We start from the raw sequence: 23,387 nt of genomic DNA, 5'->3' as shown, positions 1-23,387 counted from the left end.
AACCACACCATACAACACAAACATGCTGCATTCAGGACAATGGTACACAGATTACTCAACATACCCATGAGCCAACAACACTACAATGAAGAAGTGAACACAATCAAATACAAAGCACAAGAAAACGGATACAACTCAAACATGATAGACAACATCATAAGAAAGACAAAACAAAAACTTAAACACAAAAACACGCAAAACACAACACAAACACAAGAACACAAGAAATATATCACATTAACATATGAAAACAAAAGCACACATAAGATCGCAGCTTCATTCAGAAAGCAGAAATACAACATAACATACAGAACAGAAAACACACTACAAAGACATCTCAACACACAAAAAACACAAACAAATAAATACGACCACACAGGTGTATACAAACTCACATGTAATAGTTGCGATAAGTTCTACATAGGACAGACAGGCAGATCATTCCAAACACGCTACAAAGAACACATTAAAGCAATAACCAGAGGACACAATACATCTACATACGCCGATCACATAACCAATGCTAACCATATATACAATAACATAAATGCGGACATGGAAATCTTACACATACAACCCAAGAACCAAAAACTCAACACACTAGAACAATACGAAATATACAAACACACTAAAACACACCCTGATCAAATTCTCAACACACAGATCAATTTCGGTACACACACACTATTTGACTCCACTCTTCAACACATTTCAACAATCAAACACACCCACATAACAGGCAGAGAAGTTCGAGATGACGCCGAGATCTAGTAGGCTCTGAGGATGGTGCGTGAAGCACTGAAACAGCTGTAAGCCGCACAAATCTTACATAATTAACACGAGTAAGTCCGCTAGTTAATCAATTAATTATTTCATTAGTCATCATAAAATTATTATAATCAAAGAACTAGTTACAAAAATGAATTTCAAGGGAATTATCTGTGGTTTCAGTGAACTTTGATTTAGTTTCGCTTTAATTTGTGAAGAGAAATTAAATATAGAACACCTTATTTTCATGTTTGAAAACAAAAAAAAATCTGACTTGAGATTACATATACCATTGGCTTCAGTTGTCACTGAAAACGGCAAGTGAATTCAGAATTATTTTGACTAGGCTACATATCGCTATTGTGTTTCGAGTTACATATTTTTTTTTTAATTAACATGTTATTTCTGTGTCTTTCAGTGGCACATACCTTGTGTTTGATGATGGCGATATCAACCAACCAGAAGTAGAAGAACGCAGGTGGACCAGGAACCGATTCCATTTTGATGATGTTGCCAAAGCTATGCTCACATTGTTTACTGTTTCCACATTTGAAGGTTGGCCTGGGTGAGTTTCAAACTTTAAAGTGTCTTTCATTATTTAATTTAAAATAATATAGATTTCATTGCATAATCCTCTGTAGAAGTGTTCATTCTCTTCCTTTTGCTATCAATCCTGTCCCAACCTCTCCACTAACCTACCATGGTCGAGAAGAACTCCATGCCACAAGCAACAGCTCATTAACGAGCGAGATTCCACAAATTTGTATCATACTCGTTGTATTTTGTTACATTACGCAGACTGGTTAAGATTAAATATTTGAAATTTTAAAGCTTATAAAACGAAGATAATTGAAGGGTACACGGGAATAACGATCAAGGTCCAATTTAGAAAGTTCCGAGAAAAACGAATTTTAAAGTTTAAGCACTTAATACTTTGTTATGTGTGTATTTAATAGAAATTGACGTAGTGGAATGTCAAGAATGGTGATTTCTTATTACTACCTACACCACATGATAGTACTTCTTTTCCACTATAAGATGGCATTATTAACTCAATTTTGATTTTTGATGGACCTTGATCGTTTTTCCCGTGTACCCTTCAATTTGAGTGTGCTCCTATGTTGTTTAATCATTGGTCACATGATATACACCTTATGGCTGTATCTTTTTTAATGCGTCTCAAAATTAAAAGGTTTCCTTTTTGAGTTATTTCCTATTCATGTTTAGGACTGGTCAAAGTATCTGGTATGATTTTATATATTTTATGTTTGATTTTTCTAAGCTAGAGAAAAAAAAACTTGATCAGTTCTTCAAATGTATTTCTTGTCCAAAATTATAGTAGACACTTGGACAATTTGGTTGTCCAGCAATTGGCAAGAGAAATTCGTATCTCCAAATTATCAACACTAAAGAAAGGTCTAAGTGCAGATTCACCTTGATCAACAAATCGTCTCAACACAACCTAACTCCTAAGTCACCTTTAATCGAATCATGTAGTGGTTCGAATCCGAGTATTTTTTTAATAAGTGTGTAATTTTTTGTTTATTCTCTCATTTCCTTTGCTCTCTCTCTTTGTTTGCTTGAAGTAAATAAAGAAATAATAATGATTTATTTAGCTGGCAGAGTTAAGGACGTAAGGCCTTCTCTTCCACTCAACCAGCAAAAAGTATACATACATATGTATGAACTTAAAAGCTACAAATAATTCAACAATTTGATTTAGATAAGAGCTACATGTATACAAGAGGACTACTTTAGCCGACTGATATTTTTCTACATCTGAAATTCATAGCATTTGTGGAAATGTGTGTTATTGATCAAATTAATGTCGTTAAATTCAATTATTGCGAAATATACAGCAAAAGTAAAGTTTTTCAGTAGCCAATGTAAACAATTACAGTTTTTCTACAAACATTAATTTATTCACAAATACTCAGTTACTGCCAATTAATCTAATTGATTTAGTTTAACGTAAAATGTATTAAATGAAATTTCAGGATGTAACCGAAGAAACGCATGTTATGAATGTGTTATGGTTTGCTGTTTCAAAATAATTTATTTAGGCTCTTCGTTACCTTTAACTGTGGAAAACACTTTTACATAATATTCATGAATATGTTCTATTAGAACATAGTATAATATTAATAAATATACCATATAATAATAATAATAATAATAATAATAATAATAATAATAATAATAATAATAATAGTCTGGCTGTGAAACCAGGTGGCCCGGGTTCAAATCCTGGTTGGGGCAAGTTACCTGGTTGAGGTTTTTTCCGGGGTTTTCCCTCAACCCAATACGAGCAAATGCTGGGTAACTTTCGGTGCTGGACCCCGGACTCATTTCACCCGCATTATCAGCTTCATATCATTCAGACGCTAAATAACCTAGATGTTGATACAGCGTCGTAAAATAACCCAATAAAATAATAATAGTAGTAGTAGTACACAAAATTTGAAATACTGATAATGTAAATTGTAAACAATTTTAATAATAACCCTCCCCCCTTCCATTGACAAAATTCTGCTACTTGAAACTGAATGAAAGAATTTTCATGTGTCAGATACCCGCTTCAGTGGCATTTTATCCTACTGACAACTACCACCAGTTCTGCCTGTCAGTCAGCCTGCTGGTCGTCCTTGAGAACTCAGTTTTTCGATTTTCGCTTCCATTCGAATGTTCGCATCCCTCTTTATACCCCTTCTGCCACCTACGGTAGTACCGGGGATCTTTGGAGGAGAGCTTTATTTGTAATCTCTAATTCCTCTGGCAGTTATATTCGCTTCATTGAGCAGCACTAATCGAAACATTCATATTTATTTAAAGAGATAACCCAACTTCAGGATTAATTCAGCAATATAATTTACATTCAGTAATAACAATAGTTTGAAATCAACATTCCTCTATCATCCCTTCATACATATAAATTCAGCTAATCTCAAAAACATTCAGTCATTAATACCAACAGATTAAAAAGTGTATTTATGTATAAGTTGTTGTTTATTGGCAAGTATGGTTCCTGATGTGCACTTATAATCGAAGTAAAATTATCCATTACCACAACAAAGACATTATTATCATTAATTTAGAATTTAAATGAAATAACGCAAAGATTAACCCAAAATTTTTCCATGGTAAGAATTACAAACTAAGTCACATCTCAGAACAGATTGTGATTTGTTTTTGTCATAGCAAGTGTGGTCACTTCCTGTGACTGTGCTTCTGGTGTCAATCATAAAATATTTTTAATCCAACTGGAACAAAGTATGAATTCCAATAAACATTCTGTAGTAATGAAGTAATGAACCAAATAACCAACTGTAACACTTCAGTAGCAATGGAAATACTATGAAAAAAAACTGTTTTTAATGATAAGCTCCCAATGCATTCTCTTTTTACAATTATATCACAATGATCTGTTGCACAGAACTAAAGTTCTGCAAAGAAAAACATGATGCAGCACTGGCCAAAATATTTGATGTTCTGATTATTAGTCTGTTACGTCAGTCCTCCTGCCACCTCCCATTTAATGCACTGAAATCTAATGTCTCAAACCAACTATTTCAAATGATAGACTCGGGAGTAATATTGTATGTATTCTCTTAAATTAACTTTAATCTCATTGTTATATAACGTGGAGTATTATATAAAGGTTGTTAAACATTCGATTTTATAACTTTATCAGGCTACTTTAATATGTGATTAATAAGTATGTTAGGTTATATTTGAAGACTGATATTTGATTATCGCCATGTCTTTTTCTTTCAGGCTTCTGTATGTTTCAATTGATTCACACGATGAAGATGAAGGACCCATTCATAATTTTCGCCCCATTGTTGCAGCTTATTATATAGTTTATATAATCATCATTGCTTTCTTCATGGTTAACATATTCGTAGGTTTTGTTATCGTTACTTTCCAAAATGAAGGTGAACAAGAATATAAGAATTGTGAGCTTGATAAAAACCAGGTACGTTCAAGTTTTCGTACAAGATTTTTGCATGCATTCAGAACTAGGAGAATTCAGTAATATGTATTGTGTTGGGTAACCCATCAATGCGAAATATTTATGAAGTACCTAATAATAATAATCTGAAACGTAATATTACAGAGCGATCAAACCTAAGTCACTGGCATTCTTATCCTGCAAACACCTGCTCAGCATACTAGGGTCTGTAAGCCTTTCATAAATAGATTTAACCAGCTTCTTGGCGCAAGCAATTGCACATGGAGTATGAAAAAATTAAATTTCGTCCATCAATAGTGGGAAAACCTAAACTTGCTATATATGTTTAAAAACTGGAAGAATCAGGCTATAATATGAGACAAAGAACAAAATTTTCATTTTTTGAAGAAAAATTGCCATTTTAGGGGTCAATGAATACCTTAAGGAAACAATAACTAGTCTTCCAGAGATTCGTTAAAAAAAGGTTTAATAAACTACATAGAATTTTTAAGCATATTGCGTTTAATGCACGTTAATAAGCAGAGAAAGTTACGTTACCGGTACTCTTAAAAATGAACACATTGCACAAACAGGAATTGTTTTGCCCCTATTGAGATGAAAACCAATGGGCACTTCTGATTATTGCAAGAAAATTTCCATATATGCCACCAAAACTCAAAATACTGGTGAACTGTTTCAACATTTTTTAAATAACACAAGAATACACTTCTAGTTGTGAAGGTTGCTGAAAATAAAAGAAACATAAAAATTGTCACTAACACAACGAATCATTCCCCAGTTACTCGTACATTAGAATGTTATCAAACCCATTGCTTGCAATGCATTTATCCTAGGTAATGTGAACTGAAAGACATTAATTTCAGTTAATAAAAGTAGACAATTTTCTGTAATTTCTCCATCACTGAATTTAAGGAATATGAAACACAGAAATATTACCAGTAATATTTTCACCAAATATTTGTTCCTTATAATATCACATCTGAAATAATGTTTATTTGTGTTGCAGAGAAACTGCATAGAATTTGCTTTAAAAGCAAAACCAGTTCGCCGATACATTCCAAAACACCGTATCCAGTACAAAGTCTGGTGGTTTGTGACATCACAGCCTTTTGAATATACTATCTTCATTCTCATCATGTTAAATACTATCACATTAGCAATGAAATTTTATAATCAACCAAAAACTTACGAGGACTTCCTCGACGTCCTTAATATCATCTTCACGGCTGTGTTTGCTATGGAATTTGTGTTCAAATTAGCTGCTTTTAGATTTAAGGTAAGCGAGTGAATAGTGATAAAGTTTTATAAAGAGAGAAAATTCTGCCTCTGTGAAGGACTTAATAAATGAAGTGCAAACCAACTGTTTCGGTATCATTTTTTGTGTTTACAATCAATGTTTGCTACTTGCCTTTGAATTGGTTAATCTATTTTTTAGAGATTAATGTTTTATTTAATTTCTGAAGCACAAAGAAGTCGCTTTTCTTTATAAATCAGTGGTCAAATTGTTTTGCGGGACTCATACGTATATTATGTACGTCATTTCCTTAAACTTTAGAATGATTGAAAAATTAATTTCACTTAGGATATATACAAAGTGTTCCAGTAAAAAGTGATGGTTTTCATAGCCTTATTCTGGGACAAACAAATTGAATTAATAGACAACACTTTTATTGAAAACATTGTTGTGGAATGCAATTTATTAATCTACTTATTAAAAAAAATACGTTTTTTAAGTGACCTCCACGACAGTGAACACATTCTTGCAATCTGATCTGAAAGCTCATCATTACTCTCTGCAATAAACCACGATCAGTGGCTCTAATTTCACTGTTTATGTTTAATTTTCACTGCATTATGGTGCGTGGTCTGTTACAGTACACTTTACCTTTCAAATATCCCCATAAGAAGAAGTCGGCTGCTGTAAGATTAGGAGACCATGGCAGCCAAGCAATATCTCCAAATCGTGAAATTATGCGCCCAGGAAACATGATTCGCAGTGTGTGCTGTTACCCCATCCTATTGGAACCAAAACTCATTGTAGTGATCCATCCCAGGCAGTTTCACTGTTCCCAACATTTCTTTGTACTGATCTGTGTTGACAGTTAAAGTACGATTATGTTCTTCAAAGAAGTATGGGCCGATAATAATTCCAGAGGCAGAAACGCCACACCACTCTGTTGTCTTCTCACTATGTAGTGGTTTTTCATGCACTTGCATGAGTTGATCTTCACTATCGGAAATTCTGTTTATTAACGAACCCAACGAAGTGTGCCTCGTCCGACATAATGAGTTTGTTCAGAATATTCGGATCAGCATTTAATATTTTGCTGAACACTCTACAAAACCCTAATCGAGCAGGTTTATCAGTGTTGCAAAGATGGTTAACAATTTGGATTTTGTATGGATGGAATTAAAGGTCTTCGTGTAAAATACGGCAAATGCTTGTGACTGATAAATTCAACACAGCTGATTGACGCCTGGCAGAGCAAGATGGACTTCAAAGGACAGCTTCTCTAACTCTGGTGATGTTTTCCAGCATACCGACTGATCGTGGACCACCAGCAAATCTATCACAAACATTTCCAGTGTTACTGAATTTACTCACACACTTCAGAATTGTGTTACGGGAAAGAATTCTTCCATCTCATGGAACATTAAATTCATTTCTAAATCATCTCTGAACATGTGTGATGGATTTAGACTAAATATATATGTTACTGCAAATACACATTCTGCCACCGTCCAGTTAGCCATAGTATCATTTCCTACAATCCCATGTAGGGAGAAATGGCATGTTTTGAAGGTTACATAGCAATCAATATTTCCTCCAAAGCACAAAATTGCTAGAAAGGGCAGTGTTCTGATAACTGTCACATTCTACTGGAATGCCTTATATTAAGTAATTATTATAATCTTATCTTTCACTGTAAATAAAACGATTGATTAAATTTTGCGTATCAGGGTTTATTAAATTCTATTATGTATTTTTTATTTCCCTTTAAATAATTATTTTAGTTATTTTATAATTATTAATAATATTTATTTGGTAGTGATATGTTGTTCGACTTTAATGGTATCTGATTTAAGTAGCATGGTTCTGTATACCATACTTTTTTTCTAGTTCATTACTTCTAGGAAATTTGTTTTGCAGAATTATTTTGGGGATGCATGGAACGTGTTTGATTTCATCATCGTGCTTGGCAGCTTCATCGACATCATTTATTCTGAGGTGAACGTGAGTAAAAACTATTGAGAATGCTGAGTTTTGCAGTGTGATGTCATGAACTGTAATCAATTTACCATGTGTATGTTAAGGAATTTGATATACTGCTGGTTCAAACAGAGCTTGCCTTTAACCAGTCAGGCTATCTCAAAGTGACAATAGAGCTTGGGAACTGAGTGATACATATATATTTTATCTGTAGTGTGTACAATAATTTAGGTTATAAATAAGTTTATTATAAATATAATATATTTCGACATTCTAAATAAATTTGTTACACTGACATGAGTTCAATCTTATTCTATCCAGATGGAGAAATATCACTTCTTCAGATTATCAGACTCTCAGTGTGCCAAGTTTCCAACTACATAGCATATTCGCTTTTAATGTTAGCATTTTGATTTCTTCTTCTCATAAGCATTGTGATATTCAGTGCATTAAATGGTTTCACTTTCTGCCATTTTTACTGTCCTTCATGTGAAGGACATTTTACAAAGAAATTTGTCTGTCTATATTTATTTATTTATTTATTTATTTATTTATGATATACTTATTAATTTATTATTTGTTTATTGATATATGATATGATATGATATGATATGGTATGGTATGGTATGATATATGATATAATATATAATATATGATATGATATATGATATGATATGATATGTGATATGATATGATATATGATATGATATATGAGATATATGATATGATATGAGATATGATATGATACGATATGATATGATATGATATGATATGATATGATATGATATGATATGATATGATATGATATGATATGATATGATATATGATATGGTCCACACCTGTGGAGTAATGGTTAGCACTTCTAGCCGCGAAACCAGGTGACTCGGGTTCGATTCCCGGTTGGGGCAAGTTACCTGGTTGAGGTTTTTTCTGGGGTTTTCCCTCAACCCAATATGAGCAAATGCTGGGTAACTTTCGGTGTTGGATCCCGGATTCATTTCACCGGCATCATCACCTTCATCTCATTCAGACGTTAAATAACCTAAGCAGTTGATAAAGCGTCGTAAAATAACCTACTAAAATAAAAATAATATATGATATGATATGATATATGATATATGATATGATATATATGATATTGATATGATATGATATTGATATGATATGATACGTATTTCTTTCAACATATTCAGTCCTTCTGACCCATCACATTTCTGTATTCAGGCCAGCATTCCCTTACTTAAACTATTTACAAACTTTACACACTGACGTAACGTGACCTTCTCTTCTTCTAAGTATTTCACCTTCTTCTTTAAAATATTGTTCTCCTTTTGTAGGTCTTTCAATTTACTTTTAATTTCATCGATGATCTACTTTAGAACTTGTTGTATCCATTCTTGAGAGATTTTTCACCTCTCTTAATGTTTACTTCAAAATGGTTTACGTATGCTACTACACTTTGCAAGGTTAGCAAACCCGCAGTCAATCATGTCTAACTCGTCTTGTTGCTCGTTGAGTAATGATTCTTCATTTATTTATTTTTTTATTGTATATTTATTTATTTATTTTATCTGCTCACTTATTTCTTCGTTTATTCATTCTTTCATTCAACGTAATTTTCATGCATGAATGAAAGATGATTTTATAACATAACAAAAATGAAATTCAAAATTTTCCATACACCTCATTTGGCAGAATGAATTACACTAATGTGTAAAATATATTATTTTCATAAGTCCGATGACTTTAATATGTTGTTTTATTAATTATTTATATATAATATTTATTAAGAAAGTGTTCCATTAAAAATTGGCCCCATCATGATTTGATATGAATAATTTGTTATCAAGTGAGTGTTTTGTGTCTAATAAAAGATAAAATATTGAGTCACTGAAGGTCAGGGCCAGTTACCAATAGAAGAATCTATAGATGATATATTCTAATATTATTACTTATTTCTTCCATACTTGTATGTTTCCATAAAGAAAAAGTAGGTATTTTATAAATTGCTTAGAAATATATAAAATGTAGAATTCTGTTCATGGGTGTTGATTTGCTAACTTTTCCTATGCCTACCAATTTGAACTCTGATTGAGTAAATTTCCCACACATTTTTATAATATGGTATAAAATGTACATCATATTGTGGAAGGAAAGTAATTATGAAACAAAGCTTAGAATATTTATTGTCCTTGTAAGTAGGGCCTCTATCCTCATCAGATTATGAAGTATTCTTGATACCCTCTCTGTGACAATAAATAAGACAGACGAGCAAATTTTAAGGATGATAGCAGGAAGTTAAGGGGACACTCAACTTAAAAATTGGAGAAAAAGTGTCATAGAAAAGAAAAATTAAATTTCTACACTAATATACGTGACAGAACTAAATCAATATGCAGAATTCTTCCCCTATTTATTGAGAAGTCACAGTCAAATGCACAAAGCCAAAAAATAAAAAATGATAATTAAAAGTGATATTTCAATTAATGATTGATTAAAAATTGAAATATTTTTTATTTTGAAAAGTATTAGATCTAATGAGCTGAGATTTTGCATGTTACTTTCCATGTGTATATTAAACTTTTTTTTCTCCAAATTTGAAAAAGATTGGGCAAATAGGAAAAAGGTTCCAAAATATAATTGAGTGCCCCCTTAATAAATAAAATTGTTAGTGCTAAGCAATTGTTCAGGTGCACCTCATCTATATTTTTAATGTGCCCGTTGGGATTTTTCTCAGAGTATTTCCTTTTCTCCATATGGGCATCTACATCATTCCATTCTGCTTTCCAATGAATCATCTTTCCATAACATTCCCCGAATAGTGGCCGGTGGAGCACGGAGTGGGCTGGTCTAGGGAGAAGTGGGGTTGCCTGCTCGAAACTTGGAACCTTAGTCTTGTCAGCTAGTGTGGGTTGGGAAATACGTCTTCTAAGATTGCAGTGCTGGGTCGTAGTGCCCCCCTCTCGGAATTGAATTCAGTTCAGTAAGTATCAAGTATCATACTATCCACTTCATATTTTTATTGGTAATCAAGTAGAGGAATATAGTTTCTTCGATAAAATCGTAAATGAATTCTTGTACACTAAGCTTCGAAGTGTTGTAGAAGGAAACGTTTGTGTGAAACTTTACACTCAAAGAATTAACCATAAATAATTTTTATTTAATGTAAGATAAATACATTATCAGAGAGTGCATTAGAATTTTGTAATGTCTTCAAAATGACGAATTTGAACACTGTTTGGAGAAACTTAGGCTTCAAGTAAGTTAAAAGTATTAATTTCAAACTCTTAGCATTTAGTAAACCTCTGCTATTCGTTACACACTTTAAGGAGAAGATACATATTTAGTTAGCATCATTTTACTACATTATTTCAACATTTTTTTTTCCTCAGACTCTGTAGGTCCTTTGGAAATCAAAATTGGTGTACTTAATATACACTATCCATACATCATTAAGCAATTTTAACGTTCTTGGAAATTTAATATATATTTTTTTAATATTATGACAATTTGTGGAGTATTTTGTTCGGCCAGACAGTTTTTACCTGATAACTAAAAAATTATTTACGATATTTTAACAAAACTGCATACATATACCATCATAGTTCTAGTATGTGAACAACTTATGATACTCTAAAATATTTGCTGTAGAATGTAAACTTCATTGTTTTTAATAATATTGATTTCATAATGAATTTTTCAAAAAGGTTTGTTGAATATTATTTTTAAAATAAACTATACATTCTACATTAAAGATTTTAGAGTAGACCCCTATGTTGTTCACATGGGAGAACTATATATACATGCAGTGTTTCATTAATATATCTGAGGTACTTTTTGAGTTATCAGGTAAAGGTAATTAAAAACAAATAAGAATTAAGTTTTCGAAAACATTACAATTACTTAGTGATATACAGATAGTGTATATTATGCATGCCAATTTTTATCCTCAAATGACCTATAGATTCTGAGGGAACAATGTTGAATTGTAGTAAACTTATATTAGTGAAAGGTTTAGCTCCCCCTTAACTAGAACCATATTTATTCCACCTCTCCTTCGTATACTTCTGTTATTTTATAGGTACTCTTATTGATCAGCCTAACAGATATCATGCTAGCTTTTGAATCGGAGGTTTGCGAATTAAAACTCGTCTGAGATGGATGGATTTTAAAGGGCAATAAAATCTTTAGCATGGCTTCCTGTAGAAAGGAAATAAAGCTAAAAGATTCGTATCGTAGGTGTAAAGAATGCAAAAGAACCCAGTCACTGATAAAGGTTCCCGGGAAAGATTTGTCGGCGATTTCTTGTCCACATTGAATTTTAATGCTCAATGGATTCTGCAGTTAAAAGCATCATTAAACAAAATAATGCTGCTCCTGTTGTGCCAAACAGAGAAAGAGCTTATGAAATGTACTTGCCAAATGTGTAAACTGTCTTAAATATGGACAGAATTGGCAAATGAGTGGAAAAACACTCCATAATGTTAGTTAAAAATTGGTAAGAATTTTCTCATGTTTATTAGATTAAATGTAATGTTTTATAACTCGGCTAGTTACTGGCCTATAATTATATTGAGTACATCATCTAAATAACGTAGTTTCTTACTTAATACTTGTTTAAGTTTAAGGCAACTCAGTTCCCATGGTGCTCTAAAAGTCCATCGATACATTGACTTGACACCCATGACTGGAAAGTCAAGTAAATTAATATCGTCATTAATCATGAACATTGGTTTGCTTACTATTTAACTGTTGTACAAAAATTGTATATTTTCATTTATGTGTGCATAATTTCTTTCAGGAACTTTTATTAAACAATTTTATCAATTGTTTATAATTCTTTTAGGCTACAACTGTGTATAAGATGACTCTCAGAAAATAATGCACCATGTTTATTTCTCAGAGAGTGAATTAAATACCTAACAATGTAATATGCTGTTTGAAACTTTCATCTGTGCACATGTTATTTTCTCAATTGTCTCTTCCTTTTTCCACGGCATTGCACTGAGACACAGAGCACTTATATCTGTCTGATTCCATTTCCAAACTACCGGTACTTCTTGACTTGAATAGATTGCATCATTCTACAATTTTTCGTTAAAATAGTTGCATCTTTCAGGAAGCCAGATAGTTATCATTAGTAGTGATGCAGCATAATTCACTGAATTTTCTTTATGCTTCTTGACTGCACAGTTATTGTAGCATATCTACCAATAGTGGTTTTGGTAATGAAATTTTGGGTGTCCAGAAGCATTTTCATCTGCATTACCTGAATGGGAATATTATTGAAGTCTTCTTTACAGAAAGAATGACTACATTCACGTCTACACTTTGAGTAATCATTAAATATGTTAGTGAGCTGTTCTACTTCACTCTCCCTACAGTCCAGAAATCCTTTCTTTCTATGATGACATGTTGTTCATGGAGAATACACTATGTGAAAAGAATTTGAGGACGATGATATTGAAGTTGGTTAAGTGACAACTGCTTACAAAGGAATAGGTAGTCCTTGTGATAATTGAATGAAAAGAGCAGCTATAGGCAGATTTTCTGTATAATTTTAAGTTTCTCCATTATTCACATTCTAGTATTGTTCCTTTATCACCATATCATAATCTCGTCTACTGTAGTCTCTGTATTTGATCAGTGATGATTTACTGTGCAGCAAAGGGATGAGACATATCAGAAGCAAGTCGCTGCTGTAGGTTTGTCATAATCAGTTTTGGTTAAATTGCAGATCTACGAACTTTCTTGCATAATGTGCGAATCACCTGCAATTAGTTTATGACTTCCACTCTCCCGCATTGAGAGTATGATCTCTGGGATATAGAGGTGATTGCATAAGTTCAGTATTTTGCTGTTGCAGCTGAATGCTTTGTCTCACTATAAACTAGAATTACTCGTGAAATACGATCAGGCAGACACACATGCTCTACATTTTCATTAGCATAAGACTGTAGAAAATGAGTTCAACCTATTACATTATTATTCTTTTAATTCATGACAGAAGAAAGTGGTGTGTTACATTCTGTGACTTGTTAAATATTTACCATAGGTTTAAATATAGAATACTGTAAACTGGGGTTACTTTGAACACAGAGGAAACTTTGACTGTTTTTTCAGAAAATCATATTTAGGTTTCTACATGCTGCATTTGTTATAGATGGAGGTAAATTATCATAAAATCATTCTCATACCAAATTTACCTCCATCTATAACAAGTGCAGCATGTAGAAACCTAACTATGATTTTCTGAAAAAAAATGGTCAAAGTTTCCTCTGTGTTCAAAGTAACCCCAGTTTACGGTATTAACCGATAATTTGATAACATGTTGATAATTTTGAACTTAAGATGTTAATCTGAAATTATTTATATTACTCAGTCATAATCATTTCAATGAGTATCGACACACAAGAGATCCTGGCTGGCAGTCTGTTAAATTCTTACATTTCAAGTTCCATTAAATTTTCAGTGGGAAGCAACATAACAAACATGACTGTGAGGGAAGGAGTTTGTATGTAGCTGAAAAATAGATGAACGTGTCAAATGTGTTGTGGTTTCTGTGTGGGCTGAGATTGTATCCCTTAGCATGTGACAGAAGCTACTAACTAGAGCATGACTGACAACGTAATTAACTAATCTCAGAACCACTTCTTCAATAGATATAACTTCTGAATAGAGAAAATTATCATTAAGGGTGACCATATGGCCTTGCTTACAGTGGTACAGTTCTTGCTTGTCCTGTCAGTTTACGGCAGTTTTATTTTAAGTCCATATCTCTCACTTCTGAGTGTGTTATACCTAGAGACCGGCACAATATGAAGAAAATTTTTCCAAAATAGGAAATTTATTTTGGCAAAATAAGAAAATAAATGAAAACATGATTACAAAAACAGCTCTAGACATTTTCAATGAAATTGAGTTAAGGACACATTTGCTACTATTTCAAATGTTTATAAACTCCAAAAGTGACGCATGTCAGCTGCAATAGCCACAAGGATAAACACCAGTTGTACGGAAACAGCTGACATGTGTTGTTCTATTTATTTTTATTGTTCTCTTGAAAAACAGCAATTTTGACAAGGTTTGTTTTTGTAATAATGTCTTCATATGTAATAAATATTTCAATGCTAAACTATCTTCTACGTAAAGATTAATTTTTGGTCCTACAGAATTTATCTGTTATCGTAACAATGATTATTAGAAGTTCGATCCCCGGCACCAGAGCAAATTTTTCTCCTCTAATAATCATTAAACTATCTTCGTTCCTAAATCAATTGTAGCAGGTTTACATAATTATTTACATTTAGTGATTAATAATTTTATCTATATTTAATATGCTACCAAGTAAAGTATAATAAATCTGCATAATTAAACAGTTTACTAGCATCATCAAATTCTTACCTGAATGCAAGAACTATAAACTTAATTTTATGCAAAAGAGAGAAAAAAAAAACAAACAAATAAGTTCTTATATTGGCTGGACTCAACACTGGTTACAATACAACACAAGTAACATTTATATATTTTCTGGTAAAAGATTATACCTTCTGTCAGTTAATACTATTTTGTATGATCTAAACCAGTGATGACCAACCTGTGCTCTTTGTGCAAAAGCGCATTCTGCTGCACACGAGCAGTTTGCGAGAGCAAATCCAAAGACATTCGAGGGATAGATAGGCTACTGTCCTAAGCCTTCAAGCACCTCTGTCGCCACTCCTTCCCCCCCAAATACACTATGAGGCTACATACTCTATTCTGTACCGAGTGAAAATGCTATTTACGTTTTACATTTACTGACATTTATTGGTTGTAGGAGTAAAAGAATGACATGAAATCTATAGTTAGAAAAAAAAATTAATTGTCCGGCCTTAATTAAGGATGACCACGAGGATCCGAAAATTAATAGCAATAATGTAATGAATTAAAGATGAATATTGTTGTAAAAATAAATTGTAATCTTCAAGCACAGTTGATATAATTTATAAAATAATAGTATATTATGCAACGAGCCTATAATGAAGGTAATTAAGAAGTGAGTATGGATATTTATGAAACGAGCGCAAGCAAGTTTCATAATTTTCATACGAGCTTCTTAATTACCATCATGGGCGAGTTTCATACGACTTTTTATGCTCGACCATATTTCTAACTTGATATTATTAATTTTATTGTATCTGACCTGGAGCAATGTCCCGTATGTTGTGAGATGTGCGCAGACGCGAAAGTATTGATTTTTTTCCGAGGAACAGATGCCCACATTGACCTTGCTAGGCCATAAGAACCTACAGAGATAACATTGAAACTAAATTAGACATTGAAAAACGAGATGACAAATTGAATTTATTTGAATATTATTTACAATTAACGCTAATTATTATAGTAACAGAACATAACCTTCTGCGACAGTATTGGATTTCCATCCTCCGTGACTTTACGCTATTTCTCTTTCGATTGCATATCCGAGAATAATCGATACTTGCGGTTTTATAACGGTAGAAAGCTGACCTGTCATTGGCTGAACAGTTGTAACCTGAGTCGTCATTGGCTGAAAGACCTGACCTTTAATGAGTAGGTGTACTTTAATGATAAAGGTCTGCTACCAGGTGTATAATTACTACATTTCGGCATGGTCGAGCATAAAATATTGAAAGATAGTGAGCCACCGGCGTGGCTCAGTCGGTTAAGGTGCTTGCCTGCCGGTCTGAAGTTGCGTTCGGGCGCGGGTTCGATCCCCGCTTGGGCTGATTACCTGGTTGGGTTTTTTCCGAGGTTTTCCCCAACCGTAATGTGAATACAAGGTAATCTCTGGCGAATCCTCGGCCTCATCTCGCCAAATATCATCTCGCTATCACCAATCTCATCGACGCTAAATAACCTAGTAGTTGATACAGCGTCGTTAAATAACCAACTAAACTAAAATTGAAAGATAGCCTTAAAATTAAACTTTCCAATAAAAGATTTCGGTTATAATTAGCAGGGAACCTTAAAGAATTCGGGTAATGATTTTTTTTTTTTATTTTAGAAGATGGGATTGATAATTGTTTAAAAAAATTATATGTAATTTCACCTGTGTCTCTATTAAAGATCTAGGTTTAATCCTTACATACAATTTAAATTCTGAAAACCAAATTGATGAGCTCATAGATGAAGTATATGGACAACCAGGATTTATTTTTTGTAATTCAAGAGATATTTTAAGGCTGAACATGTTTTACAATTACTTTATATTTATTTATTCTGCGTATTAAAATATTGTAATTTTACAGCACTCAGTTTGTTAAAGTAATCTTCGTGGAGATTACATCCATTCACGTTGTGCTTTGCCCTGATTGTATGGTACACAAAAGCTACTGCAAATACAAGGATTTTAATGCGAATTGAAAATGAGTCAAAATCAAGCGAATGACCATTCAGACCCTCAAATACTCCCATTTCTCAGCCCGCTTGGCAATATGTGCACTATAAATCTATAATATTGCCACACCTCTCCTTCATACGGCTTCAAGTTACCGCATGACACGTGTCTCCTATCCCTCCAATATCTTTGAAATCTTGCACACGGCTGGCTTGCTTACTTGCAGGTGAACTTACTGCTTTCTAAGAGTACCTGAGTTGGTCACTACTGATGTAAACCTTTGAAGTTGGAAAAAAAGAAGAAATGAAGTGGACAAAGAAAGATGGTTCAAACCCATTTAAAATATTAATTTACATGTATGAAAGTAGACATGACAACACTGAAAACACTTAATTGCATTCGAAAGAATGAGCAAAGGCACTTCTTACTTTGTTTTGGCTTCTCGAATTCATTAATGCTACGAATTCAATGACTATAAAGAGGAATCTGGAGATTTCACTTGCCTTGGGGAATTCCAGAACGTTGGTGGAATGGGTGGCTTGAGTTTTTCAAGCATTTCCTGGAAAACCTTTCTGTTGTCTTCTTATAATACAGAGTGAGTCAGGGGGAAAGGTACATGGTTTGAGGGGTGTTAATATTGGCGATTCTGAACAAAAAAGTTTATATGAACATACGTCCTGTTCTTAACGATATTTCGGAGAAAACTAATGGAAACAATGAGGAATGGGAAAAGTGCAGGTGATAGTAAATTAAAACATTGTTACCTTATGTTCTGTTTGTGTACTTTTCTTTACAGAACATGTTCAAAAAGTCCGTCAACTTCAACGCACTTTGCAGCTCTTGTAGACAGCTGCTGTCTTGTTGATCTGAGCTGATTCGGACATTCCTTTACTTGAGCACAAGCATCTAAAATGCGAGCGAGAATTTCTTCCCTTGTTTCCACTTTGCGCTTGTAGACTTCACTCTTAAGCATACATGGGCACAAATTTAGGTTACGTGAGGCACTCGATTTGAAATATAGTTTGTTTACTAGGAGAGGAGACTGCAGAGTAGGATGGGAAATATAAACTGCTGTGACCTGCGTCACCTTATCGTAATCACTAAGGCGGTCAGTGGCGAATTATTAGGAAAGCGCTTGGTTAACGTGAGAGACTCGAAAACTTTTATTCAATTTGGCAGATTAATTCGGCAGCTTCAATCATAAATCTCTTTACTATTTCTCAGTCACTGAATTGATTTAAATCACAGGCAAGAAATTGCGTAACTAGCCAATAATATTCCTTCACGTTGTCTACGTTTATTTTCTTGAATATTCTGGCGTTACGATTACTTAATAGATTTGCACGTTCTCGACCTAAAATAAAATCATATTTCGTTTTCTACGCACATTTGATATTTTCTTTTATAAATTTCTTTTGGAAATATTGCGTACGAACAATATTTAATTCCTCGTACTTTTTAATGCAGCGTGTTTACGGTATAATGTCGTATTTAGTATACTATGCAAATGTTAAGATCATAAATTTTCTTCAGAATAGTACGAAAAAATAATATTTAATTTGTCTTACCTTCTAATTCAACATGTTCTTTATGACATAAGGAGTAAAGTCATTGTATATTAAATTTATTAATGCCTAATAGGATTTTCGAGCATAACATACATCGTATGTTCTCCCCTTCTAAACAGCAAAAAAAAAGTCTTCCTCTCATTTCTCATGAAATAATCGGTTTCTAACACGTACACACTGCTTTGATAATGCCATTATGCCACCACTGATATTGCTTATGAAACTGATATAGAACCTGCCCATGACTAGGAGCTACGTGAGGGAGGAACGGGGACTGTGAAGATGATGTCACTCAGAGCGATAAGCTCTGTGAAGGTCAGTGAGGCACTAATTCTCAAGTGAGGCACGATGCCCATGTATGCTCTTAAGCCAACCCCAAACACAGTAATCCAATAGAGTAAGGTCGGATAACCTCAGTGGTCAAGAAATGACTCCACCACAACTGATCCAACGCCCAGGATACACTCATTCATCCTACTACAACCTAATGTCGTTTTGGTTGCGTCCACATGCGAGTGCTGATGAAGGACATGAGACTGACGCCCGTGATTTTCAAACAGCTGTATGTCAGATACTGTTATGAACAGAACATAAGTTCATATAAACTTTTTTGTTCAGAATCACCAATATTATCACTTCTCATATCATGTACCTTCCCTCCTGACTCACCCTGTATCTGGAAAGCCTGGTTCATTGTAGTCACAGAAATATTACCGGTAACAGAGGTGAAATATCGTAAAAAATGTGAGGGTTTTTATGAAATATGAACATTTTACAAAAATAATATGAAATATGAAAGTTTTTGGCGTGAATCTTGAAAATCCTTGTTCCCATACTGCTAGCAGGAATGGTTTAGGATATGAAATTTCATATTTTGCCTCTGTCTAGTTATACGGTTTTCTCGTTATGGAAAATTTAATTATGATTTGAAAGAAATTAATTATTTCAACGAAATTATACAGGATGTTTCAGTGACAGACATCTAGGGCTGACAGATGTAATTTGAGATTACAAGCCGAGTCGAGAAATTCCTCAGTTGTGAGGTGGAGACAAGTATTTGTTGCCGAAAAACTAGAAAGCCAAATAAACCATATTCTATGTGTGTGTACTTGGATGTCTTATCATACGACGAAACTTGACCAGAAAGTTTATAGTAATTCTTACAATGTCCACAAGATTGCTGGTGTTTGTAAGTGTTAAGTGAAAATAAAATCTTTCGGATCTCGAAGAGAGTTATTGCTGACGTCCAATATGCAAGCATCTGAGAGGGTTTTTCTTTCTTTCTGGTATTTTAGTGACGACTATTAAGGTTATAACTCAAAACAAATATGTTTCCAATGGTAGGTAGCTATTCTCAGATTGTTTTATGACACCTCTTCTTAACAGTTCTGATAGTTTGTGTAATGTTGCTGAAACATACTGTATAGTGGTATTTCATTAGAACTTACAGAAAGTTATGCGACCATTCTCTTACTTTTATTCGTTGTAAGGACTTTAAATAAAGATAAGTATTTCTCATTTCGAAAATAAAAAAGGAGAGAGAAAACTAACCTAACCCTTTGTCATCTTCAAAATTATGGTCACCCTGTGAATGTAATGTAAATTTGAAAAATATATGTTATATTACACACATATATCTATCAAGACTTGAGACTCGTTCCTTAACAAATATGATATGGGATTTTTCAAAATGTTTTATTCTAATCTCCCAAGTGGGAAGTCACGTCAAAGGGGCCAAGTTATTTTCCTGCATCGTACAGCTCATGTGATGGTATGCTTACTTCATATTTCTTATGCAATGCAAATGATTCTTTCGTAGTTAAATGTAGGAACTGTATATTGGATTATGATATGCAAGGTTATGTTTTCGAATTTAAACATTCGTTTTAATTTTTCTGCACCACATTTCTATCAGTCATTGGTCAGCAGTGTGTGTTAGAACTTAACTGTTTCAACAACATTTTTAACAAGATACATGAATACCCAATGACAGTCTTCTGATACTGTTAATCGTTCTACATATATCTCTACTTGGAGCATTAAAGTATTTATTTATTTTCTTGCAGCTTATAATTATCTCAGTGGCTTTATTTATATGAGGTATGCATGTTCTTGCCACTGTTATTACAGAATGAGCTTTTTCAGCTTTGGATGCCTTTCTGAAAGAGGAGATTTCTGGTGTATACTATACCTCCTTTGAAAATCTGTCATATAGAGAATGCAAAAAAATTCTATCAACGAATTTCGCAAGTATTTATTAACAATAAACTCATCTCCGGAAATGTCACCATTTCTCACTAGATAACATCAAAGTTGTCGATATAGTATCTCTCTTTAAATAGGCTTCAGTGTTTAGACTTGGGAGCATAGTAAATGAAAAGAAGGGCGTTTTTTATGACTAATTAAATGCAGAAGGTAGAAGGAATTCATATGCTTAAAATTCTTAAAATAAGCCTTTCATAGCATAAAGGAAACAAATATCATGTACTTCAGATATAAATGAAAACAAATAAGTCTTCTAGAGAACAGCAGAATTCATAAAAAAAATAAATTTATGAATTTAAATACTATTATAGTCACAATCATGCCATGGTATGAAAGAAAAATTTCACAGTGGTAGAGTGGTATGCTCAGTGGTAGAGCGCCTGACCGGAGTACAGGAAGTCGCAGGTTCGATTCCCGCTCGAGGTTGTGAAATTTTTCTTTCTTTCCATGGCATGATTGTGACTATAATAGTATTTAAATTCATTAATATGTCACATCAACGGACGTATATACGTCACCAAACATCGTAAGATGAAGATTACATTTGTATAGTTTCTTCACACCCATAAGCAATGCTGACTAGATCAGACGCTGTGGACAGTACTCTATAACAGAGTCGCCAGTATGAAAGGATGATTCCGAGCCTTTGGCGTGAGACGAACTCGATAGCTCAGTGGTAGAGCGCCTGACCGGAGTACAGGAAGTCGCAGGTTCGATTCCCGCTCGAGGTTGTGAAATTTTTCTTTCATACCATGGCATGATTGTGACTATAATAGTATTTAAATTCATTAATATGTCACATCAACGGACGTATATACGTCACCAAACATCGTAAGATGAAGATTAAATTTTAATCTACCAGTCTGAATGCATTGCTCAAAGACACAGCGTAACCTGGTAGACATGTTCAAATATCCTTGTTGTTTGTCTAATGAATTAATCTTTGGAATGAACTCCTCCCTAGTCTCAATATCTCATACACAATGCCGTGCATGTGTTCCTAGAGAAAATGCCTTTGTAGGCATAGATTCAGATACAATATGCAGTGGATTACCAATTTATTGGAACAGAATAACTTTGAGTTCTACACCCTATAGCGATTAGCTGTGACATTTTCAGATTGGGTTTATTAAAAAGTATTTTATTGGACCCCGTCTCTTACCTAACAAAGTTTCTTGGTTGAATTTTCCTGCATTCTGTATATGTAAAACCAAAATGATTATACTTACAGTGATCTATGGTCTCTTCCTGTGTTTGTTACCCACTTAAAGGGCGTTTAACCTTTATCTGCCGGGAATTTAAATGTATTATGCTAGATTTAATCAGATGCCATGAATTTAAACCAAAGCACCACGTAAATAAATCACATTACTTTTTTTTTCATTAAATCACTCGGATGATAAAGGTTAATAGTTTATTTCACTTAGAGATCTCTTTATTTCTACTGTCTGCTTTCGAGGTTCTTCACTCAGTTCTTACTTTCCTGTTAAATTTATTTTTTCTTAGATTATATCGTGAACTTGCCTTAAAAGAGAAAGTTTCTCACAAACCTTGAAGACCTAACAAAAGGTGGAGGGATGTTGACAAATGGGTTATTTCTCTTTCGTATTGTGAGATGCTTGTGGTTTTTACATACAAATGCCACCATTTTGATTTATATACAGAAAATATTTTCGTCTAATATGTTACCGGTCTAGTTTTGACAACATTACCTACCAATTCTGTCTATAAATATGATTTAAATTTGATTAAATACCAGGGATAAAGTTTTGTTTAAGTTATTGACGTAAATTTCTTCGAGTTCATGTGCACATGTTCTAGATAAGAATACATGAATTTATTCTAAAATTAATAACATTTGTAAGAAATTAGTAAACGTTAAATTATATTCTTCAGCTTGCTATACCATGCAAGATAGTTCCCATGATACAGATTTATATAAATTCGTCTCTCTCCTCCAATATATATTCCTTATAAAAATACGCACTCATATTGTAACAGACAATGAAAAATAAATTTTTGGCAAGCCACTTTTCTTCTCGACTGTCTGTATACAGTTGTTTTTACATACAAAGGCACCATTTTGCTGACTGATGAACTAATGTTATTCTTATTTAGCACTTACTGGTTATTTCATCTGAGAAATATAAAGACAACAAGTATTTCAGAAATTTCAGAGCTAGATAAAATCTCAAGATGACTTAAATATCTTCAGGAGATCGCCATGTAAGTTCCACAATACCT

At 33.4% G+C, this 23,387-nt stretch overlaps 1 protein-coding gene across 13 annotated transcripts in view; it reads left to right on the top strand.

Annotated features, from left to right (window-relative positions):
* Ca-alpha1D (Ca[2+]-channel protein alpha[[1]] subunit D) overlaps positions 1-23,387 on the top strand; it is a 591,502-nt gene that overhangs the window by 502,960 nt on the left and 65,155 nt on the right. For 12 of the 13 annotated variants that reach the window (XR_011334265.1, XM_069837072.1, XM_069837077.1 and 9 more), the window contains 4 exons: positions 1,187-1,333; positions 4,543-4,744; positions 5,748-6,017; positions 7,893-7,976. Coding sequence is in view for 12 of the 13 variants with exons in the window: in XM_069837072.1 (XP_069693173.1) it covers positions 1,187-1,333; positions 4,543-4,744; positions 5,748-6,017; positions 7,893-7,976 (703 nt within the window). In the remaining variant the exon portion in view is untranslated. The remainder of the gene's footprint in view (positions 1-1,186; positions 1,334-4,542; positions 4,745-5,747; positions 6,018-7,892; positions 7,977-23,387) is intronic. The other variant, XM_069837069.1, reaches the window with a different exon arrangement.

This window comes from Periplaneta americana, chromosome 10 (genome assembly GCF_040183065.1).
Source record: "Periplaneta americana isolate PAMFEO1 chromosome 10, P.americana_PAMFEO1_priV1, whole genome shotgun sequence".
In the NCBI taxonomy this organism is placed as follows: Eukaryota; Metazoa; Arthropoda; class Insecta; order Blattodea; family Blattidae; genus Periplaneta; species Periplaneta americana.
The sequence above is the reverse complement of the archived record's forward strand: the minus strand, read 5'-3'. Positions and strand labels throughout refer to the sequence as shown.